The following is a 16,558-nucleotide window of genomic DNA, read 5'->3' as shown; positions in this document are numbered from 1 at the left end:
CCGGTCTCGGCAATTCCGGCCTACTTTTTGGAGGTGGTGTTGCTCCACATGCGAGTGAATGCGAGTGAATGCGCAGCACCGCAACTGGACAGGAGAATAGCTTGTCGCTCCTGGCTGAATGCCGTTTTCAACCTCCTCCCTCCCACCATCATCGCTCCCCGAACTCAGCATCCATCCCGCGCGGCCCATCATGACCGTGTCCAAGAAGCAGCCCACCGTGCCGCCCGTGCTCGACGTGCCCAACGCGGGCGAGTCGGAGCAGTTCTGGATCGACACCGACTACTCGGACAAGATGCGTTTCTGGGCCAAGCGCTTCTACCCGACCGAGGCGGGCCAGGAGGTGCAGCCCAAGTCGACGACCATCTTTGTGCACGGCTTTGTCGAGTACGTCGACCGCTACCGCAACATCTTCAAGCTGTGGCCGAGCAAGGGCCACGAGATCCTGGGCTTTGACCAGCGTGGCTGGGGCAACACCTGCCGCTCCTCGTCGGAGCCCGTCAAGAACTACGGCAACACGACGTGGCCGCAGCAGTTCCAGGATCTGGAGCACGTCATCCGCACCACGCGCCAGCGCCTCGACGAGCGATGGGGCGCCAACAAGGTGCCCATCTTCCTGCTCGGACACAGCATGGGCGGCGGCATCGTCACCGCCTTCCACACGCGCAGCGACGAGTGGAAGCAGCAGCACGCCGCCAACGCGCCGTCGCAGGAGGCCAAGGACATGGTCGCCGGTGTCGTCGCCTGCGCTCCCTGGCTCACGCTCACCAAGCCGCCGCCCTGGTTCGTCGTGTGGGGCGCCACCAAGATCCTCTCGCTCATCCCCGAGATGCACTGGAGCGTCGATCTGTTGGGCAAAAACATCTCGCGAGACCCCGTGGTCGCCAGCAACTTTGAAAACGACCCGCTCTCGGAGAAAAAGGTGTACCTCAAGGCTATTCAGGGCCCGCTGCAGGGCGGCATGGACATTGTCGAAAAGGCGTACCAGCACTGGCCCGAGTCCAAGCCGCTGCTCGCCATCCACGGAACCGCCGATCTGGTGACCAGCCACAAGGGCTCGCAGATGCTCATCGACCGCGTCAAGGCGAGCGACAAGACGCTCAAGCTCTTCGACGGCTACTATCACGACTTGCTCAACGAGCCCGGCCAGGACAAGGTCATCGTGGCCGAATATGTGATTGGGTACGTCGCACCAAACCTGCTCTTACTGCTTGCCGAGCGACGCAGCTGACCCGATTCCTTCTGTTCTTTGTGTACAGCTGGCTCGAGAGCCACTTGTGAAAGCCGCGGCGTAATCTTTGTCGTACACTGCTTTGGTTTGAATGAGGTTGTGCTTTGCATCTCTATGGTGTGGTGTACATTGCAGCTGGCGTGTGAGGATCTAGACGGGGACGATGGTGTTGAGCAGTTGGCGCTCCCAGGCGCGCAGGCCGTCTTGGTCGCGAGGCGAGCGGTAGGAGGCGTCTGCCTTTTCGCGCTGCATGTCGGCGATGGCGTCGGCGAAGACCTTCCACTCGATGCAGTTACCCGGTATCAGCTGCGAACCGGCATCGGCGGGGGTTGAGTCGATGGACCATTCGCCCTGGCGCGTGCGCGTGAGCGTCTGCACATGTGCTGCCGATTCGGCTGCGATGGCCAGATCGTGTACAATCGAGCGCACGTACGTTCCCGACGACACGGTCATTTCCAGTACAAAAGCCGGTGGACCTGCCTCACCCTCCTGAGCCTTGGCGTCCTTGGAAGTGGGAAGCTTCTTCCACTGTGCAGGCTGCTGCTCCGGTTGGGTGGGATCTTCTTTGACCGTGTCGGTTTGACCTTCCTTTCGGCCAGCCATGTCGAGGACTCTGCCCACGAGTGCTTTGTCTTCGTCGGGCACTTCGCGATCCGGTTCCTTGAACCCATGCGTGCCCGCCTCGAGCCAGTCGACCAGCCTGAGTTCGTGCACGGTAACCTTTCTCGGTTCAATTGGCCTTGGCAAAGGCAGGTTTGCACGCGCATACTCGAACAGCCTCTTGCCGTCAATGCGCACCGCCGAGTAGAGCGGTGGGATCTGCAACACCGTCCCAGTGAATCGGGGAAGAAGATCCGCAATCGTCTGAGGCGCAACATGGTCGTATGGCTTACGGGTGAGGACAGGGTCTTGCGAGTCGTACGACGTGGTTGCTGATCCGAGTAGCCCGGTGGTACGATACTCCTTTGTGCAGTCGAGGTACTTCTGCAGCTGCTTGGTGCCGCTTCCTACACCGACGACCAGAACACCATCGGCGAGAGGGTCGAGTGTACCGCCCTGACCGATCTTGGGCGCTCCTGCCACTCCGCCTGCCCACTTGCCCCGCCCTTTCCCCCTGCCAAACTTGCCGCGCTTGCGGTTGTCATCCGCACGCTTGCCGTCTGCATCGGCGAAGAGCGGAGAGCTGGCAAACAGAGGCTTGAGCTCGTCCAGCAGCGACATGGACGTAGGCCCGCTCGGCTTGTTGATGCCAAAGATGCCCGAGAGTGGACGTGTGGACGTCGAGGCTGCGGCTGATGTGGCAACGCTGCGCACGGCCGTGCGGATTGGACCGGAGGAAGATGCGAGCATAGTGTCGTTACTCTGCTGGGCTGGCTGGGCCGTTGATGCTAGCTCGGGCTGTTGGGTTGCGGAGGAGGGGTTGATGGCGCCCTCGGTTGCGTCTGTGGGTGCGGCCGACATGGTCTGCGCAGCCAAGGAGAGTGGTGCTGGTGGTTCGCAGCAGCCGCAGCAAGACGTTCAAGCGGAAGTGGAGAAGAGGACCCTCTTTCTTCTCGGCGAGATTCGAAGGCAGTAGATCGCCCGATGGAGTGTGGTCAAGATGCCGATGGGTGGGCTTCGCCTCCACGAAGAAAAGGATGCAGCAAAAAAATGAGACCGCACCGCACCGCAGCCTTTCTCAGCTTTTGGCAGCCTTTCTCAGCCTTTGGCAGCCAAAAAGCGCGATCGAATCCTCGAATCCCTGTCCCTTCTCTGCTCGAGACAACTCTACTCCCACCACCACCTTCACCCACATCAGTAGTCACAGGCTGCGGCCCTACCGTGTGTCTGCTGCCAGCATGGAGTCGTGAAGCCGCATCACAACCCTCGACCGCTCCTTGCTGATACCCAGCCCCCACCCACCCCCTAGTCTCACGTCGCCGGCATGTCGTCCACCGCACACTCGCCCCAAAAGATCAAGCTGTGCGAGCACGTGTTGCTCGTGCACTTTGGTCCCATCGCCGCGCGCATCGGTGCATTGCTCCTCAAACGAGGCCGTCTCACCATCCGCGAGATCCAGCGCTTCCTCAACCAGGCACCCACTCGCACCAACCGCGGGCCTACCGACCCTTTTACCAATGCCTCCACCACCCACACCAAGTCCACGCTCGTCTCGGCTCCCATCGCCGGTGCCAGCACGAGCTACAACACCGGCGATCCCAACGCGCCCGTTCCCGTACCAAAGCTGCTCATCGAACAGACCATCCTAACGCTCATCCAGCACGGCTGCGCCTGGCACAGCTCCACCGACCCGGACATCGCAGATCCTTCGCAGGAGTTCTTCGAGATCAACATCAACGACGTTCTGCTCCGTCCGCGCTTCGGCAGATACATTGGCATCGCGGAAGACGAGCTAGGCGACACTTCGGCGCGCATCGTCAAGCTCGTCCTCCAGCACGGCAAGCTCCAGGCGAGCGACATCATCGACCGCGTCGCTTCCGAGATGCACACACAGCAGAACGCCTCGGCATCCGTGCCGCCAGATGCAGCGGTCAACGGCGAGCCACCCAACGGAACCGCCAACGGCTCGCACAAGCGCAAGGCCGATGACGAGCTGGCGGGTGTGCAGGCCGAGGTGGCGCGCGCGCTCACCGTCATGCTCTTCCGCACCTACCTGCGTCCGAGCTCGGTGCACCAGTACGTGTCCCCGCGCGACAAGGAGATCAAGTACGAAGCCAAACGCCGGCGCGAGCTGCGCGGCATCCCCACGCCCAAGGACCTGCAGCGCATCCGCGAAGAGGTGCGCGTCCAGATCGCCGACGAGCGCGACGCCGACTGGGATTTCGCCGCCACCAGCGTCAGCCTCGGTCCCGACGGCCTCGCCGCTGCCGACCACCGCGAGACACGGCGTGGCCTGGTGCGCAAGAAGCAGAGTGCCATCGCGCTCGCCAGCGCCGCGTCCAAGTCGAAGCGCTCCAAATCGTCGAGCAGCTCCAAGGACAAGAAGGCCAAGGACAAGGTCAAGGACAGGAACGGCCTCAACGGCGTGCATCCGGCCGCGGGCACGGCGGAAGGCTTCGATCCGGCCGACGACTACGAGATTGATCCGAGCGTGTGGCTGCGCGTGCACTACGACCGCTTCGACGTGCACGTGCGCGACGAGATCATGGTCGACGCCGTGCGCGAAAAGTACAACAACACCGCCGCCGAGGTGTTCCGCCAGCTCATCCATGCGGGCGACTCGTCGATGCGCCGCTCGGTGCGCGACGTGCGCAGCGCACCCATCTCGATCACCACGCTCGCGCACAAGCTGCCCTCGGAGCTGTCGCTGCAGAAGGGCTTTGACCGGCGCTCGTTTGGCAAGGACAAGGCGGCGCTGCCTACCAGGCAGGAGTTCCTCGCCGAGTACTGCGCCATCTTTTCGCACGCCGAAGACGTCTCGGGCAAGTCCAAGACGAGTCGGCTCATGGCGCCGGCGTCGGACAGCACCACCAAGACCGCCGGTGGGTCCAAGGTGGCCTCGTCGCTCACGGTCGAGTTTGCCAATGTGGCGGAGCGCATGCGGCGCGATCTGCTGCGCAACGTGGTGGAGGACAAATTTGGCGGGGCGGCGATTCGCATCATGAATATCCTGCGCGACAAGGGCAAGTTGGAGGAGAAGCACATCTCGAAGCTCGCCTTGGTGTCGATTTCCGAGACGCGCGATCTGTGCAGTCGACTCTTCCATGCGTCGCTGTTGGGGCTGCAGGAGGTGCCCAAGACCAAGGATCGTGATCCGGCCAAGACGTTCTTTCTGTGGTTTGTCGACGAGGCAAAGTGCCGTGCGTGGCTGCTGGACCATCTGTACCAGAGTCTGGCGAGGATCAGTCAGAGGAGGAACGACGAGATGCGCAGACAGCTGCCGCTGCTACGCAAGGTCGAGAGGAGCGATGTCAAGCAGGATACCGTGGGATTGCTGTCCGAGTGGGAACGCGAGAGCTGGTCCAGGCTGCAGACGGTGCTTCAGATGCTCACGGTTGCCGAGATGAGGACCGAGATGGACGTTTTCGTCATGCGCGATCTCGCAGCAGGCACTTTTGTGTCCGAAGACTAAGCCGCAATGTTCACAGCCCAAACCTGACTCTGCAAGACCCGTGACACTGTATGAATTGAGTTGTTAGGTGGGTGGTAGGAGTGCAGCGAGTCTAGCCTGTTGGATGCGCTGGCTTCTTTGGTGGACCGCTGCGGGGCCTAGGATGCGTAGGCGTTCATCGTGCACCTTGTGCGCTCGTTCAGCGAGTCTTGTCTTGAGCAATGACATTCCGCCTTTGCGCTGAGCGGTGCTTCGTATCGCGTGGGTGTGTGCATGTTGCTGTGCGAGCTCGTTCATCTGTCGTTCTCGCTGCAGCTGGTCGGTTGAGAAGCGGTAGAATGCTGCGCCGCGATACCGCAACTCCTCCGCCGCATCGAACTTCTTCTGTGCAACTCGAGGCGTTGGATTGTAGACAGGAAAGCTCTGCGCCGGTCCGTAGATCACATTTTCCTCCTCCTCCTCTTCTTCCTGCTGGGGTAGGAGATGGCGTGGGATTTCGCTGAGATGCGAGACCCGAGTACGACCGAATTCGTCCATGTACTCCACCATCGGATCTGCGTCGTTGTCGGTGCTTTCGGGCGGCGGCGATGACTGGTCCTCGTGGAGTTTGCGCGTCCAGTCGATGCTACTTTCGAGCAGTGCAGCGTCCGAAACGCCCGCGTATTTGCCGGATGAGAGTTGTGCATATGTGCGTGCCTTGCGCTCCAGACTAAGCCGCACTTGATCGTGCGAAACCTCATCTTGCTGTCGCTTCCGCGAGCCCTGCGTGGCTGCACTCTTGACCGGCTTCGAGGTGGAGGAACGGCTGCGCGGGGTAGAGGCCGACGCTCTCGTCCGCTCCAGCTCCGCTTTCAGCCCCAGAAGCGACGCCGACATCGATGCCCCACCCATCTTGCCATTTCCCTAAGCACGCCGATGTTGGTGGCGAGAAGGACAGAGTCAGTGCGCGAAATTCCGCCGCTCTAACCCTCGACTCAAAATTCCCACTCACACTCATGCCCCTCACAATGGCGGGGTGATCGAACTGGTATCTTTGTATTGAACGCTTATGGACCGCCGAGAGAGGCGTCGTTGAGTGCGACGCACACGGCAGCGCGGTGGTGTCCGTTGTATTGGCGCACCGTCTCGCCCGACGCCAGCTCCCACAGCCGTGCCACATGGTCGGACGAGGCCGTGACGAGGTAGGCCGAGTCGGCACTGAACGCCGCATCCCACACCCAGCGCTGGTGACCCACGAGCGTCTTTTCGAGCGCAAACTCGTAGCGCGACGTCGACCAGATCTTGACCGTCGCATCTGCCGAACACGTCGCCAAGTGTCGGACGTCGGGACTGAGCAGCACACGCGTGAGGTACTTTTCGTGCGCCTGGAACGTGGTAACCGGCTGAAGCTCTGTAAAGTCTCCTGCGGCTGCTGGCGAAGGCGGCGCGATCTGCTGGTGTGGCTCGTAGGAGCCGTTGACGAATCTCCAAACGTACACCTTGCCGGTATTGTTGCCCGCAACGAGGCAGCTTCCATCCGCAGCAACGGTGACGGATCGGATGGGAACACCTTCTTCGGGCACCAGTTCGTGGCTGCATCCATTCTGCCCCAGATCCCACACTTTGACGCTGCCGTTCTGGTCGCAGCTCACGAGCTCTCCCTGGTTCGGATGCACGACCACATCGTTCACGGGTCCTCTGTGATCGTAGATGCGCGTGGCTCTGGATGTGCGCAGATCCCAGATCTTGAGCAAGCCATCTTCGCCGCCGGAGACGAGCCACTGCATGTCGCAATGCCACGCGATGCCCGTCACGTTGCCCTGATGCCCCTCGAGTGTGGCGATGGGCTGTGCTGGAGCGCCGACATTGGCGTTGGCGCCTCCGCCGTTGGCCGCAGCAATGCTCGCGGGCGAGGCTATCGAGCAGTCGTACAGTCGGATGTGCGTGTTGGCGGCTGCAGCGAGGAAGCGCTTGTCGGGGCTGATGGAGAGTCGGTTGACCTGCGAGTCCGGATGCTGGATGGTGCGCGAGCAGATGCCCGACCATGCCTCCCAGAAGCGGATGGTGTGGTCGTAGCCCGCGGTGACGAGCAGCACCGACAGCGCATCCTGCGGCTGGGACTGCTGTGCTGATTGGGCTGCCTGCGCTGCCTGCGCTGCCTGGTGCTGGTGTTGCACCTCGGCGGCATTGAGTGGTGGTGAACGGCCATGCGGCATGCGCGCGGGCGCTCTACGAGCCGCCATGGTGTGGTGGTCTGCACGCGACCGGTGTGAGCTTTCAATGCGCAGGGATAGACGGTCGAGATTGTGGGGATGAAGGTTCGAGTGCTTCGTGCGTCGACTAGGCGAAGGGTGCAGGTGGAGTGAGAGCGAGTGAGGATGGCTCTGTATCGTGCGGTAGAGCGTGGGTGGCAGCATCACGTGAAGCGAGTCGGGCGCTTTTTTCTTCCTTTTGCTTTTTTTCGGGCTTGCAGAGCGCGATGGCAGTTTGGTCATCCGAGCTGAGCCAAAGGAGCCAAAGGAGCCAAAGGAGCGCTCCGGGAATTTTCAGGAAGAAAAGCAAAAGTGGAAAGCCAGACGACCAGCGCCTTTTCGAGGTTTGGCGGTCGGAAGAGTTGAGCTGGAGCACTCACCATCCTGATCACCACCTTCTACCTCCCATCTTCCGCATTCCACCTCTCGCACACACCTGCCCCGGCCTCAACTGCAGCAGTCGCCCACAGCTGCGCCTCGCATTTACCGGCTCTTGAAAATATGGCGGCCAACCGTTCGCTCTCGCACGCCATGCGGCCCCTCGCACATACACCCTCGGCATCCACATCCAAGCAGGCGCTCTCGAGAGCTACTCGACCGGCGCATGCACGCGCTGCGTCCACCACCGTCGCCGCCGCCGCACCAGCCACCGAAGCAGCACCCGTCTCGTCGACGAGCTACGTACACGACCCAACACCCAATGCGCACCTGCCGCGCCTCGCACGAGCCGAACCCGAGCTGTTTGCTGCCGTGCGTCCGCCGCCGCTCTCTGCATTTGCTGCGCTGACGGCGAGATTGGGCCTGCTTCCGTCGTCGCTCGACGTCGAAGCCCGCGAGCGCCGCATCCGCCTCGTGCACCAGGCGTGCACCCACCCCTCGTTCCAGGCGCTCGTCGACAAGATCAACGCCGCGGCGCATCTGCAGCTCGAACCCTCGGCGGCGGCGTCCGGCTTGGCCAAGAAGCACGGCGCGACTGCGCTCGACGCGGCACAGTTCCTTGCCGTCCCCTCGTCGGGCGCAGTGGACCACCATGCTGCGCTGGCTACCGTCGGCAACTCGCTGCTCGGCATGCTTGCCACCGAGCATCTGCATCTGCGCTTCCCCAACCTGCCCACCCGCGTGCTCAAGGCGGCCGTCTCGGCGTACGTCGGACCCGTCACGCTCGCCGATGTCGCAGCCGAACTCGGCCTCGCGGGTCAAGGCATCCTGCGCTGGAACAAGGAGGCACGCATCCCGACCTCGACCAACCTCGTGCACAAGCGCAACGGACGCGGTGCCGCACCCAAGCGCTCCGCCTCGTCGGATGCGTCGTCGTCGTCGGCAGGCCCCATGCGCGCGCTGCTCAGCAAGGACGTTGCGGCCGATGCGATGCGCGCGCTCGTCGCCGTCGTGTTTCAGGAACACGGCCTCGCGGGCGCACGCACGTTTGTCACCAACCACTTCCTGCACCGCCAGCTCAACCTCGCGCCCTTGCTCAAGTTCAACAATCCCAAGCTGGCGCTCGCCTCGACGTGCGCAAAGTACAACAAGCCCGCGCCGCAGAGTCGCATGATCGCCGAGAGCGGCAGGCTTAGCATCAGCCCCGTGTTTGTTGTGGGTGTCTACTCGGGCGCAACCAAGATCGGCGAGGCAAGTGGAAGTTCCATCCGCATGGCCGAGTTCAGGGCCGCAGAAGACGCGCTGAGGAGGCTCTATTTGGCAGAGACGCCGCTGGGCGACTTTGACCTGCCAAGCGTTACTCTCGATGCCTCCTTCCCCGGACTCACAGGGTCAAACGCACAGGCGTCCTACAACCCACAGCCACTGGGCCAGGCAGAAGTTCTGCCTGCTGCTGGAAAGAACTGTTAGCACACCCCCACCCCTTCCCCCCACAAAAATCGAAAGCAAGCGTGCTTTTGCAATCCCACACGCTTTACCCACACACACACACGACATCCGCAGCGCCGCTGGTCCAAAAGAAGTGTGAATGTGAGACTAGACTACATCGTCGAAATCCTCTTCGTCGTCGTCGTCATCGTCCGAGGTGTCATTTTCGCCCAGGTCCTCTTCTTGATTGTGGCTTTGAGCTGGTGCGGACGAGGAGGCAGCGGGGGCGGGTTCGTTTTTGCGCATGTTGGCGTATTCGGGTTTGAGGCTCCAGTTGCCCACGTAGGGACCGCGCTTATGCAGGTCGGCGATGCCCGTGAGTGTCTCGCGCAGATACGATTCGGGCTGCTGCGTTTCGGTGCGCAGCTTCTTGAGCGACCAGTACTGCCAGCGCTCGAAGAGCGAAAACAGCAAATCGAGCAGCTCGTTCTTGGGCATGCGCGCGAACTTCTCCGTCCCCGCCCCCGCCGCCTTGGGTTTCGTCGCAATCGCCGCATTGAAGCGCGACTTCTGCGAGTGCAGCCCCGCGCCGACGCCGGCAACGAGCATGTTGTGCCGCCCGGCATCGGCGGAGTCGAGCATCTTGATCGTGCGCTTCGGCTTGGATGCTTCCTCGCGCCGACGCCGCAGCAGCTCGCGATACGCGTCCGAGATGGGGGCACCCCCCAGACTCGCCGTGCTCGGCTTGGTGTCTGCACTGCGAATCTGCGGTTGAAGCGCCGCCTCGTTGGTCACTGTCCCGCACAGCGCCGTGATGCGCCGCGTCTTACCGCGCTTCTTGGTGCGTCCTTCGTCGTCGGACGAATCGCTCTCTTCCTTCTTCGACGGTCCCGCAACCGGATCCACATCCTGCAGCTGCTCGCGAAAGGCGTAGATGTTGCGCTTGATCGTCGACGCGCTGTCCGACGTGAGCTTCAAGTCGTACGCGCGCGGGACCGTATCGTACCGCGGATTGCGCGGCTTGCCCGGTTCGGTGGGCACCGCCGGTGCGGGTGGGTCGGGCAGCAGAAGCTCCATGCGCTGGTGGCCCGTATGGTCCGGATCGTACACGCGCACCGTACCCAGACGCAGATCGTCGGTACGAATCGCGCTCCATGCCTGCAGAAGAAACTTGGGGATCTTGACCAGCCACACCGGATGCTTGCCCTCCGACACGTCCAGGTCCTCGTCCGGCTCGGGTGAGAGGCGCGATAGCGCATCCGAAGCATCGGCAGCAGCAGCCTCAGCGTCTGCACGCGCACGTTTGCCGAGCGACGACGAGGGCGCATCGCCCGGATCAGCAATCGGCTCGATATCGTCCTCGTAGTTCGACATGGTCGTGGGCGAGGGGTAACAGCAATCGTGGTTGGTTGCAAAGCCGTGTGCAGCGAGTCTGTGGGTCGATGGTCCAGTCGGTGTAGGTGCGTGCACTCCACTTTTTCTGCCCATCGCTGATTTGACCCCGATTTCCTCTTATCGGAGAATGAACACAGTCTAACATCGTGAACGGTCCGCAAAATTTCGGCAAATCTTGAGCTTCTCTTTGGCGAGGCGGCTAGCTTCGGCACAACTCAACACTCTTTGGAACCGCAGGAAGGCGTGCAGGAGGGTGCAGCCGCGCTCGCATCTCGAAACCTTGCTCCCTGGGCTCCAGACCAAGCGCTTCGGGTTCTCTGGGCTCCAGCTTCACTGAGCATCACTGGGCATCGCTGAGCGTCGCCGGTGTCGCTTTTGTTTGCGACTCCATATCTTCCCGGTCACATGGCTCCGCCCTCCCCGGCCCGCACTGGTCATTTCGGCCATGCAGGGGTTGTGGATGATAAGTACTCGGCTCTCTCCGCGAAGGCTCTTCGACATGCAGGTGCGAGCATCGCCAAGCCATGCCGTCGCCAAGCCATGCCATCGATGCGTTGGGGAAACGATCCGGACACAGACAAGACGATGGGGATTCTGCCGGGGGAGAAAAAAAAAAGAGGTGGCAGCGGCAGATGTTTATGCATTCCGAAGAAAAAAATGCCCGAGCCGACTGGCTCGCCCTTCGTTTGCACTGGGGATGTCGGTATCGAGAGCCGTGGTCCACACGCTTCATGTCGCCGCGCTGTGTCGTCTGGGCCCACACGCTGCGATACCTGCATTCAAGGTAGAACCGAAAAGACACATCGATCGTCGCCATGCTCATGAGAGTGCGGAAGCGATTTCGGAAGGGTGACAGCAAGCGGCGGTTGGCTGGCGGCGTGCAGCACGGGCGGAGTTGACATGCCGTCGTTGAGGTCATTTTTTTTCCTTTGTGGCCCGCGGGAACCTCGGCTGCGTATCTGCTTTTTTTTTGTGTGTGGTCTCTTTGCGGGCCTACGACCTCTTGCGGGCTCGTATTCTTCCTCTCTGTGGAAGATACACAGAGACCCTGTAGGTGCGGGGTAAGCTGGGCATGTCGCTGATTGGACCCGCAAGGCCCGTATCAGTATCCTAGCGCCTTGCTTGCCGAGTGGCTGCCCTCGTGAGCGTGCCGTGACTCGGACGTCATCCTCCCCATATATCCCTCGCCCCCTTGCCCTCCCGGGCATCGACATCCTTCCCATCTTCCTCACTCTGGTCCATCCGCTCCACGAAATCATGTCGAGCTCCAAACCCGCTCCTGCCGGTCCCGCTGGGGCTGAAGCTGGGGCTGCGGCGAATCTGGCCAACGAGAAGCGCGCGCAGCAGCAGACGCAGACGCTGCACGACTACCGTGCGCACCCGGAAGCGCGCGCATCCTCCAAGCACCTTGGCTCCACCGCCGAGTCGCCGGCGGCCTCGGCCACGGGCGCCATTACGGTGATCGACAAGACGCACTTTTCGACGCTCGCTCTCATCGGCCTGTGCTACTGCATCCTGAACAGCTGGACGGCCGCCTCGGCCTCCATGTCGATCGCGCTCATCAGCGGCGGGCCCTCGGTGGCACTGTGGGGTATGCTCGTTGCCTTTGTCGGCGTCATGGCAACCGCACTATCCATGGCCGAGATCTGCCACGTCTACCCGACGACGGGAGGTCAGTATCACTGGAGCTTCTGCCTCGCCCCCGCACGATACCGATACGTCATCGCCTACTTTACCGGATGGACGGCTGTGGCTGGATGGGTGGCTTTGACCGCCACCGCATCGAGTCTCGCGGGTCAGTTTATCGTCGGGATCATTGCGCTGCTGCATCCGAACTACGAGAGCCAGCCGTGGCACATCTTCCTAGTGTATGTGGCATTCAGCCTGGGCGCGTGGGTGATCAATGCGTTCGGCGTGCGCATCCTCGACTCGCTCAACCGCGCAGCCATGATTTGGAGCCTCGTCGGCGCCGTGGTGATCATGATCACCTGCCTTGCCCGCGCCACCCCAGACTACCAGGACGCCAAATTCGTCTTTGGCAAGTACGTCAACCAGACCGGATGGAACAACGGCGTGGCGTGGATTTTGGGCTTGCTTCAGGCGGCCTTCTCGCTGATCGGGTCGGATGGTGCAACGCATCTGGTCGACGAGATCGACAGGCCGGCCATCAATGCGCCGCGAGCCATGATCTTGGCAGTGGCCATCGGGGCTTCGTCGACGTTTATCGTGCTCATGGTGTTTCTGTTTGTGCTGCGCGACTTTGACGCGGTGATCGAGTCGTCGGCGGGCGCGCTGTTGGAGATCATCTACCAGGCCGTCGGCAACAAGGCCGGTGCAGTTTGTCTGCTCATCTTCCCCGTGTGCAGCATGGCCTTCACCGCTACAGCGCTGCTGACCACCTCGTCGCGCATGAGCCAGGCATTTGCACGCGATCGCGGCCTGCCGTTCTCCAACCTTCTGCAGCGCATCTCGGCCACAAACGAGGTGCCCATCCCAGCCCTCGTACTCACCACCGTCTGGGTCATCGTCTTTGGATGCATCTATCTCGGCTCCTCGTCGGCGCTCAACGCCATCCTCAGCTCCAGCGTCGTGCTACTCCAATTCTCATACATCGTTCCGATTGTCCTACTGCTCATTAGGGGTAGGAAGGTGTTGGATACCGACAATGCGGGTGCGGAAGGCAAACGACACTTTGACCTGGGCAGGTTGGGGTTGCCGATCAATGTGTTTGCCATCGCATTCGTGTTGTTTACCAACGTCTTCTTCCTCTTCCCGCCCGAACTGCCCACCACGTCCACCAACATGAACTACACCATTGTCGTCGTCGCCATTGTCGCCATCATGAGCGGCGCGGCTTGGATGGCGCATGGCCGAAAGTGGTACAAGGGTCCGCTGGATATGGACGAGATCCTGTTTAGGACGCGCGGATTCGGCCGCTTTGACGCCGCCGAGCGGAAGCCCGAGACGGCGACGGTCTAGACAAGTGCTCTGTATTGATAGAACATGCTCAATCCCAATAGTGCTACGGTTTCGTCGTGACTACTCGACCAAAAGCGTGCTTAGTCTACGGACGGCACGCACTCGAGCGGAGAAGTCTGTGAGGTGTCGATCTTGTCCTTGTTTTTTGAGATCGCCGACGGGAACGCATCTTTGAGCCACACACGTTTCAAAGTGGGCATTGGACTGTTGCGCGCACGACCAAACTTATCGAGCAGGTCTTTGGCTTGCGCAAGAGCTACGTCGAGGCCGCACTGGCTTTATGACACACTGCGATGCGGCGGACCGTGTTCATCCTAGCATGCTGCTGCATCTCTTGGGCACCGATGCTGCAACTTGACCATGTGGTCGCTGGCTTTGGGAGCGAGAGCGTACGGGGTGCTTATGGCTCTCACCCGCTGTTTGTGCAAATCGCCAGCACGTCGACCCATTGGGGCTTGAGTCAAACACACGCGCATCTGTACCGCCGCATGTCTTTGTTCTTCGCTGGGAGCGTATTCGCCCTGTGACTGAAGTTTGATCGCAGCTGCGCACTGTATACAGAGCCGATGCGCATTGGGACTCGACGAGCTGGAGCCAAGGGGCTGAGTTGCGCCCGACTTGCGCGAGTTGGGTGTGGGGTCGCAGCCTCACATCTGCAGTTGCAAGCGCCAAGCACGCAGCATTGGACCGGATGCTGTAGACCCACCCAGAGCGTCGCGCGGTATCGATGCCATCCAGCCTCGACAGAGCAGTGTGTGCTGCGTGGGTATTGTTCGGCGACGCAGCTCCAACCTCTGGGCTCCACGCCGAAGCCTCGCCATTTGTCGCCACTGCAACCACACCGGGGCTACTTGATCGTATCGACCTTCTGCGACCTGCACGACATGTCGTCGTCGCCGTCGATGATCGCGCTACATGCCACCTTCGCCACTCTCACACTCACTGCTCGCCGACACATCGGAAAAGAATGAAATCTGTGTGGATACCGCAGAGGGTGATATATAGGCTGTGTGTGAGCTGCAGTTGATACACAGCTTGGTTAGAGGCTGTGCGGTATCCTAAATCAGCCTCTGTGTCAAGGATTACAGTAGAGCCTCTGTATAAAAATACACAGCTCAGTTTTTTCCGATGTGCGACGGCATTGCGATTGTCCCTGAGAAGAATCTAGGCCGAGCTACTTTATCGCCTCGGCATCCCTTCTGCGCCCTTTGCGCGCGGTGCCTACCTCTTCCACCGCTCCCCCTGTATGTGAGGGGGTTCATCTTCTTATCCGCGAGCGCACCCTGCTGGCCCAAGGCCCTCACGCACCTGCTCCACTCTCCCACACACACACAAAGACTGTCGGTCAGACACTGACTGCATTGTCTTCACCGCCACTACTGCTGGCTTACTTCTTCGCCGCCGACTTCTTGTTTGGCCTAGGTGCCATGTCTACATCCTGAACCGCTGCTGCAGGCGTAGTCGTCGACGGCTTCCTCTTCTTTCCCGCCACGCCCTTTTCCGGCGTCCCTCCCGCGCTGGAATCCGCACTCCCCGTCTCTGCCGCATAAATCGCCTCTCCCACGGGTGGACCTGCCGCGCCATGCAAAAACGCAGCCGTCGTCGCAGGTGAAAATGCAAACGAGGGCGACTCGCCGAACGTCTGGTTGCTCGGACTCGCCACGCCGCCGCCTGGCGCCTGGGACGAGTCGACAAACTGGCTCAAAAACGAGTCCACATCAAAGTCCGACTCGATCCCCCCCGCCGCCGCTCCCGCAACCGCTGAAGAGGGTGGAGGGGTGGTGCCGGACCCATACACCGCATCAAACGGCGCAGTGCCAAGCATCCCAGCCCCAAACGCATTGGCGTCAACAGGTTGCTGCCACGCTGTACCACTGGCGGGGACATCCGCAGCGGCCGGTGGCTGACTCGTCAGACTGCCCAGCAGGTTCGGGTTGGTCTGCAGACCTTCGATGAGCGAGTTGATGCTGTTCTGTACGTGGTCGACGTCCTGCGAGGTGTTGTTCAGATCGCGCGTCGCACGCGACAGCGACAACGCAAGCTGCTGGTTGCTGCCATCGTCGCCACCATCGAGCGGCGCACCTGCACCAGAGCTCTTGGTGGGCGATGTGACATACCCACCCGCTGCCGTGCCAAAATTCTGACGTGCGGGTGACTGGACGAGCGCCTGTGAGATCCCCGCAATCCTGGCAAGCGCGTCCGCATCCAAACCCAACCCCTGCGCCGTGCTCGAAGTGTCGACCGGCTGCGATGCGCTGCCCTTGCTGCTTGCGGACGAGTTGGGGAACGTCGAAAAGCGCGACGAGAGATCGGCGGCATCGGTGGTGCCGGCACCAAAGTAGTCGTTGCTGCCCTCGTTCGACGAGCCTGGCTGTGCGCCGCTGCCTGCGCTCGCAAGCGCCTGCTGCAGCGCAGCCACCATGTGCGGGTCGAGCTTCAGCCCTCCTCCGGACGCTGGCCCAGTCGACTTGGACCCCTGGTTGGCAAGGCTGGCGCCAAAGAGACTCGCGAGCCACGCGTTGCCCTCGCCGGACGCGAGCGCGTTGAGAACCTGGTTGCTCGCGTGCGACGAGAGCCTGCGCGAGCCGCCGGGCGTGGAGACGGCCTCGTTGAGGTGTCCGCTGAGATCGGCTGCTGCCATCGAGTGGCTGGGCGGCGAGCCGATCTGGGTGAAGCGCGAGCCGCCCTGGTTGGTGGAGGGGCTGTTGCCCTTGGGCGAATCGGTGCTGCTGGCTTCTTGGAAGCGCAGATGGGATGGCATCTCTTCGATCTCGTCCTCGTCCGCGGGCAGTTCGAGGCCCTCGAGACCGCGCACGGGCGACGACTTGCCGTCCTCGATCATGAGGCGACCCTTGTTGCGCGCCTGCG

At 61.8% G+C, this 16,558-nt stretch overlaps 7 protein-coding genes across 7 annotated transcripts, besides 5 other annotated features; 4 read left to right on the top strand and 3 right to left on the bottom strand.

Annotated features, from left to right (window-relative positions):
* Positions 1 to 190: 190 nt before the first annotated feature.
* Positions 191 to 1,228, top strand: PAN0_010d3921 (acylglycerol lipase; the record flags this gene model as incomplete). The annotated part of the gene is made up of 1 exon (XM_014800378.1): positions 191 to 1,228. The coding sequence occupies one exon, from the start codon at positions 191 to 193 to the stop codon at positions 1,226 to 1,228; it is 1,038 nt and encodes a 345-aa protein (XP_014655864.1).
* A 150-nt stretch (positions 1,229 to 1,378) lies between these two features.
* PAN0_010c3920 (pseudouridylate synthase 4) lies at positions 1,379 to 2,689 on the bottom strand (the record flags this gene model as incomplete). The annotated part of the gene is made up of 1 exon (XM_014800377.1): positions 1,379 to 2,689. One exon carries the CDS (start codon positions 2,687 to 2,689, stop codon positions 1,379 to 1,381), a length of 1,311 nt encoding a protein of 436 aa, XP_014655863.1.
* A 463-nt stretch (positions 2,690 to 3,152) lies between these two features.
* On the top strand, positions 3,153 to 5,300 carry PAN0_010d3919 (uncharacterized protein; the record flags this gene model as incomplete). The annotated part of the gene is made up of 1 exon (XM_014800376.1): positions 3,153 to 5,300. One exon carries the CDS (start codon positions 3,153 to 3,155, stop codon positions 5,298 to 5,300), a length of 2,148 nt encoding a protein of 715 aa, XP_014655862.1.
* Positions 5,301 to 5,363: 63 nt separating this feature from the next.
* On the bottom strand, positions 5,364 to 7,501 carry PAN0_010c3918 (wD repeat-containing protein pop3; the record flags this gene model as incomplete). The annotated part of the gene is made up of 3 exons (XM_014800375.1): positions 5,364 to 6,182; positions 6,271 to 6,310; positions 6,366 to 7,501. The coding sequence occupies 3 exons, from the start codon at positions 7,499 to 7,501 to the stop codon at positions 5,364 to 5,366; spliced, it is 1,995 nt and encodes a 664-aa protein (XP_014655861.1).
* Positions 7,502 to 8,011: 510 nt separating this feature from the next.
* On the top strand, positions 8,012 to 9,358 carry PAN0_010d3917 (ribonuclease III; the record flags this gene model as incomplete). The annotated part of the gene is made up of 1 exon (XM_014800374.1): positions 8,012 to 9,358. One exon carries the CDS (start codon positions 8,012 to 8,014, stop codon positions 9,356 to 9,358), a length of 1,347 nt encoding a protein of 448 aa, XP_014655860.1.
* A 126-nt stretch (positions 9,359 to 9,484) lies between these two features.
* On the bottom strand, positions 9,485 to 10,690 carry PAN0_010c3916 (transcription initiation factor IIF, beta subunit; the record flags this gene model as incomplete). Its single annotated transcript, XM_014800373.1, has 1 exon — positions 9,485 to 10,690. The coding sequence occupies one exon, from the start codon at positions 10,688 to 10,690 to the stop codon at positions 9,485 to 9,487; it is 1,206 nt and encodes a 401-aa protein (XP_014655859.1).
* A 1,278-nt stretch (positions 10,691 to 11,968) lies between these two features.
* Positions 11,969 to 13,690, top strand: PAN0_010d3915 (choline transporter; the record flags this gene model as incomplete). Its single annotated transcript, XM_014800372.1, has 1 exon — positions 11,969 to 13,690. The coding sequence occupies one exon, from the start codon at positions 11,969 to 11,971 to the stop codon at positions 13,688 to 13,690; it is 1,722 nt and encodes a 573-aa protein (XP_014655858.1).
* Positions 13,691 to 13,770: 80 nt separating this feature from the next.
* Positions 13,771 to 13,962: a sequence feature (In-frame stop codon was detected at splice-junction site;~hypothetical protein).
* Positions 13,963 to 14,103: 141 nt separating this feature from the next.
* Positions 14,104 to 14,241: a sequence feature (In-frame stop codon was detected at splice-junction site;~hypothetical protein).
* A 100-nt stretch (positions 14,242 to 14,341) lies between these two features.
* Positions 14,342 to 14,565: a sequence feature (In-frame stop codon was detected at splice-junction site;~hypothetical protein).
* A 350-nt stretch (positions 14,566 to 14,915) lies between these two features.
* Positions 14,916 to 14,932: a sequence feature (In-frame stop codon was detected at splice-junction site;~hypothetical protein).
* Positions 14,933 to 15,081: 149 nt separating this feature from the next.
* Positions 15,082 to 16,558: part of a sequence feature (In-frame stop codon was detected at splice-junction site;~hypothetical protein) that runs on past the window's edge.

Source organism: Moesziomyces antarcticus, assembly GCF_000747765.1.
Source record: "Moesziomyces antarcticus DNA, scaffold: scaffold_v10010, strain JCM 10317, whole genome shotgun sequence".
NCBI lineage: Eukaryota > Fungi > Basidiomycota > Ustilaginomycetes > Ustilaginales > Ustilaginaceae > Moesziomyces > Moesziomyces antarcticus.
The sequence above is the reverse complement of the archived record's forward strand: the minus strand, read 5'-3'. Positions and strand labels throughout refer to the sequence as shown.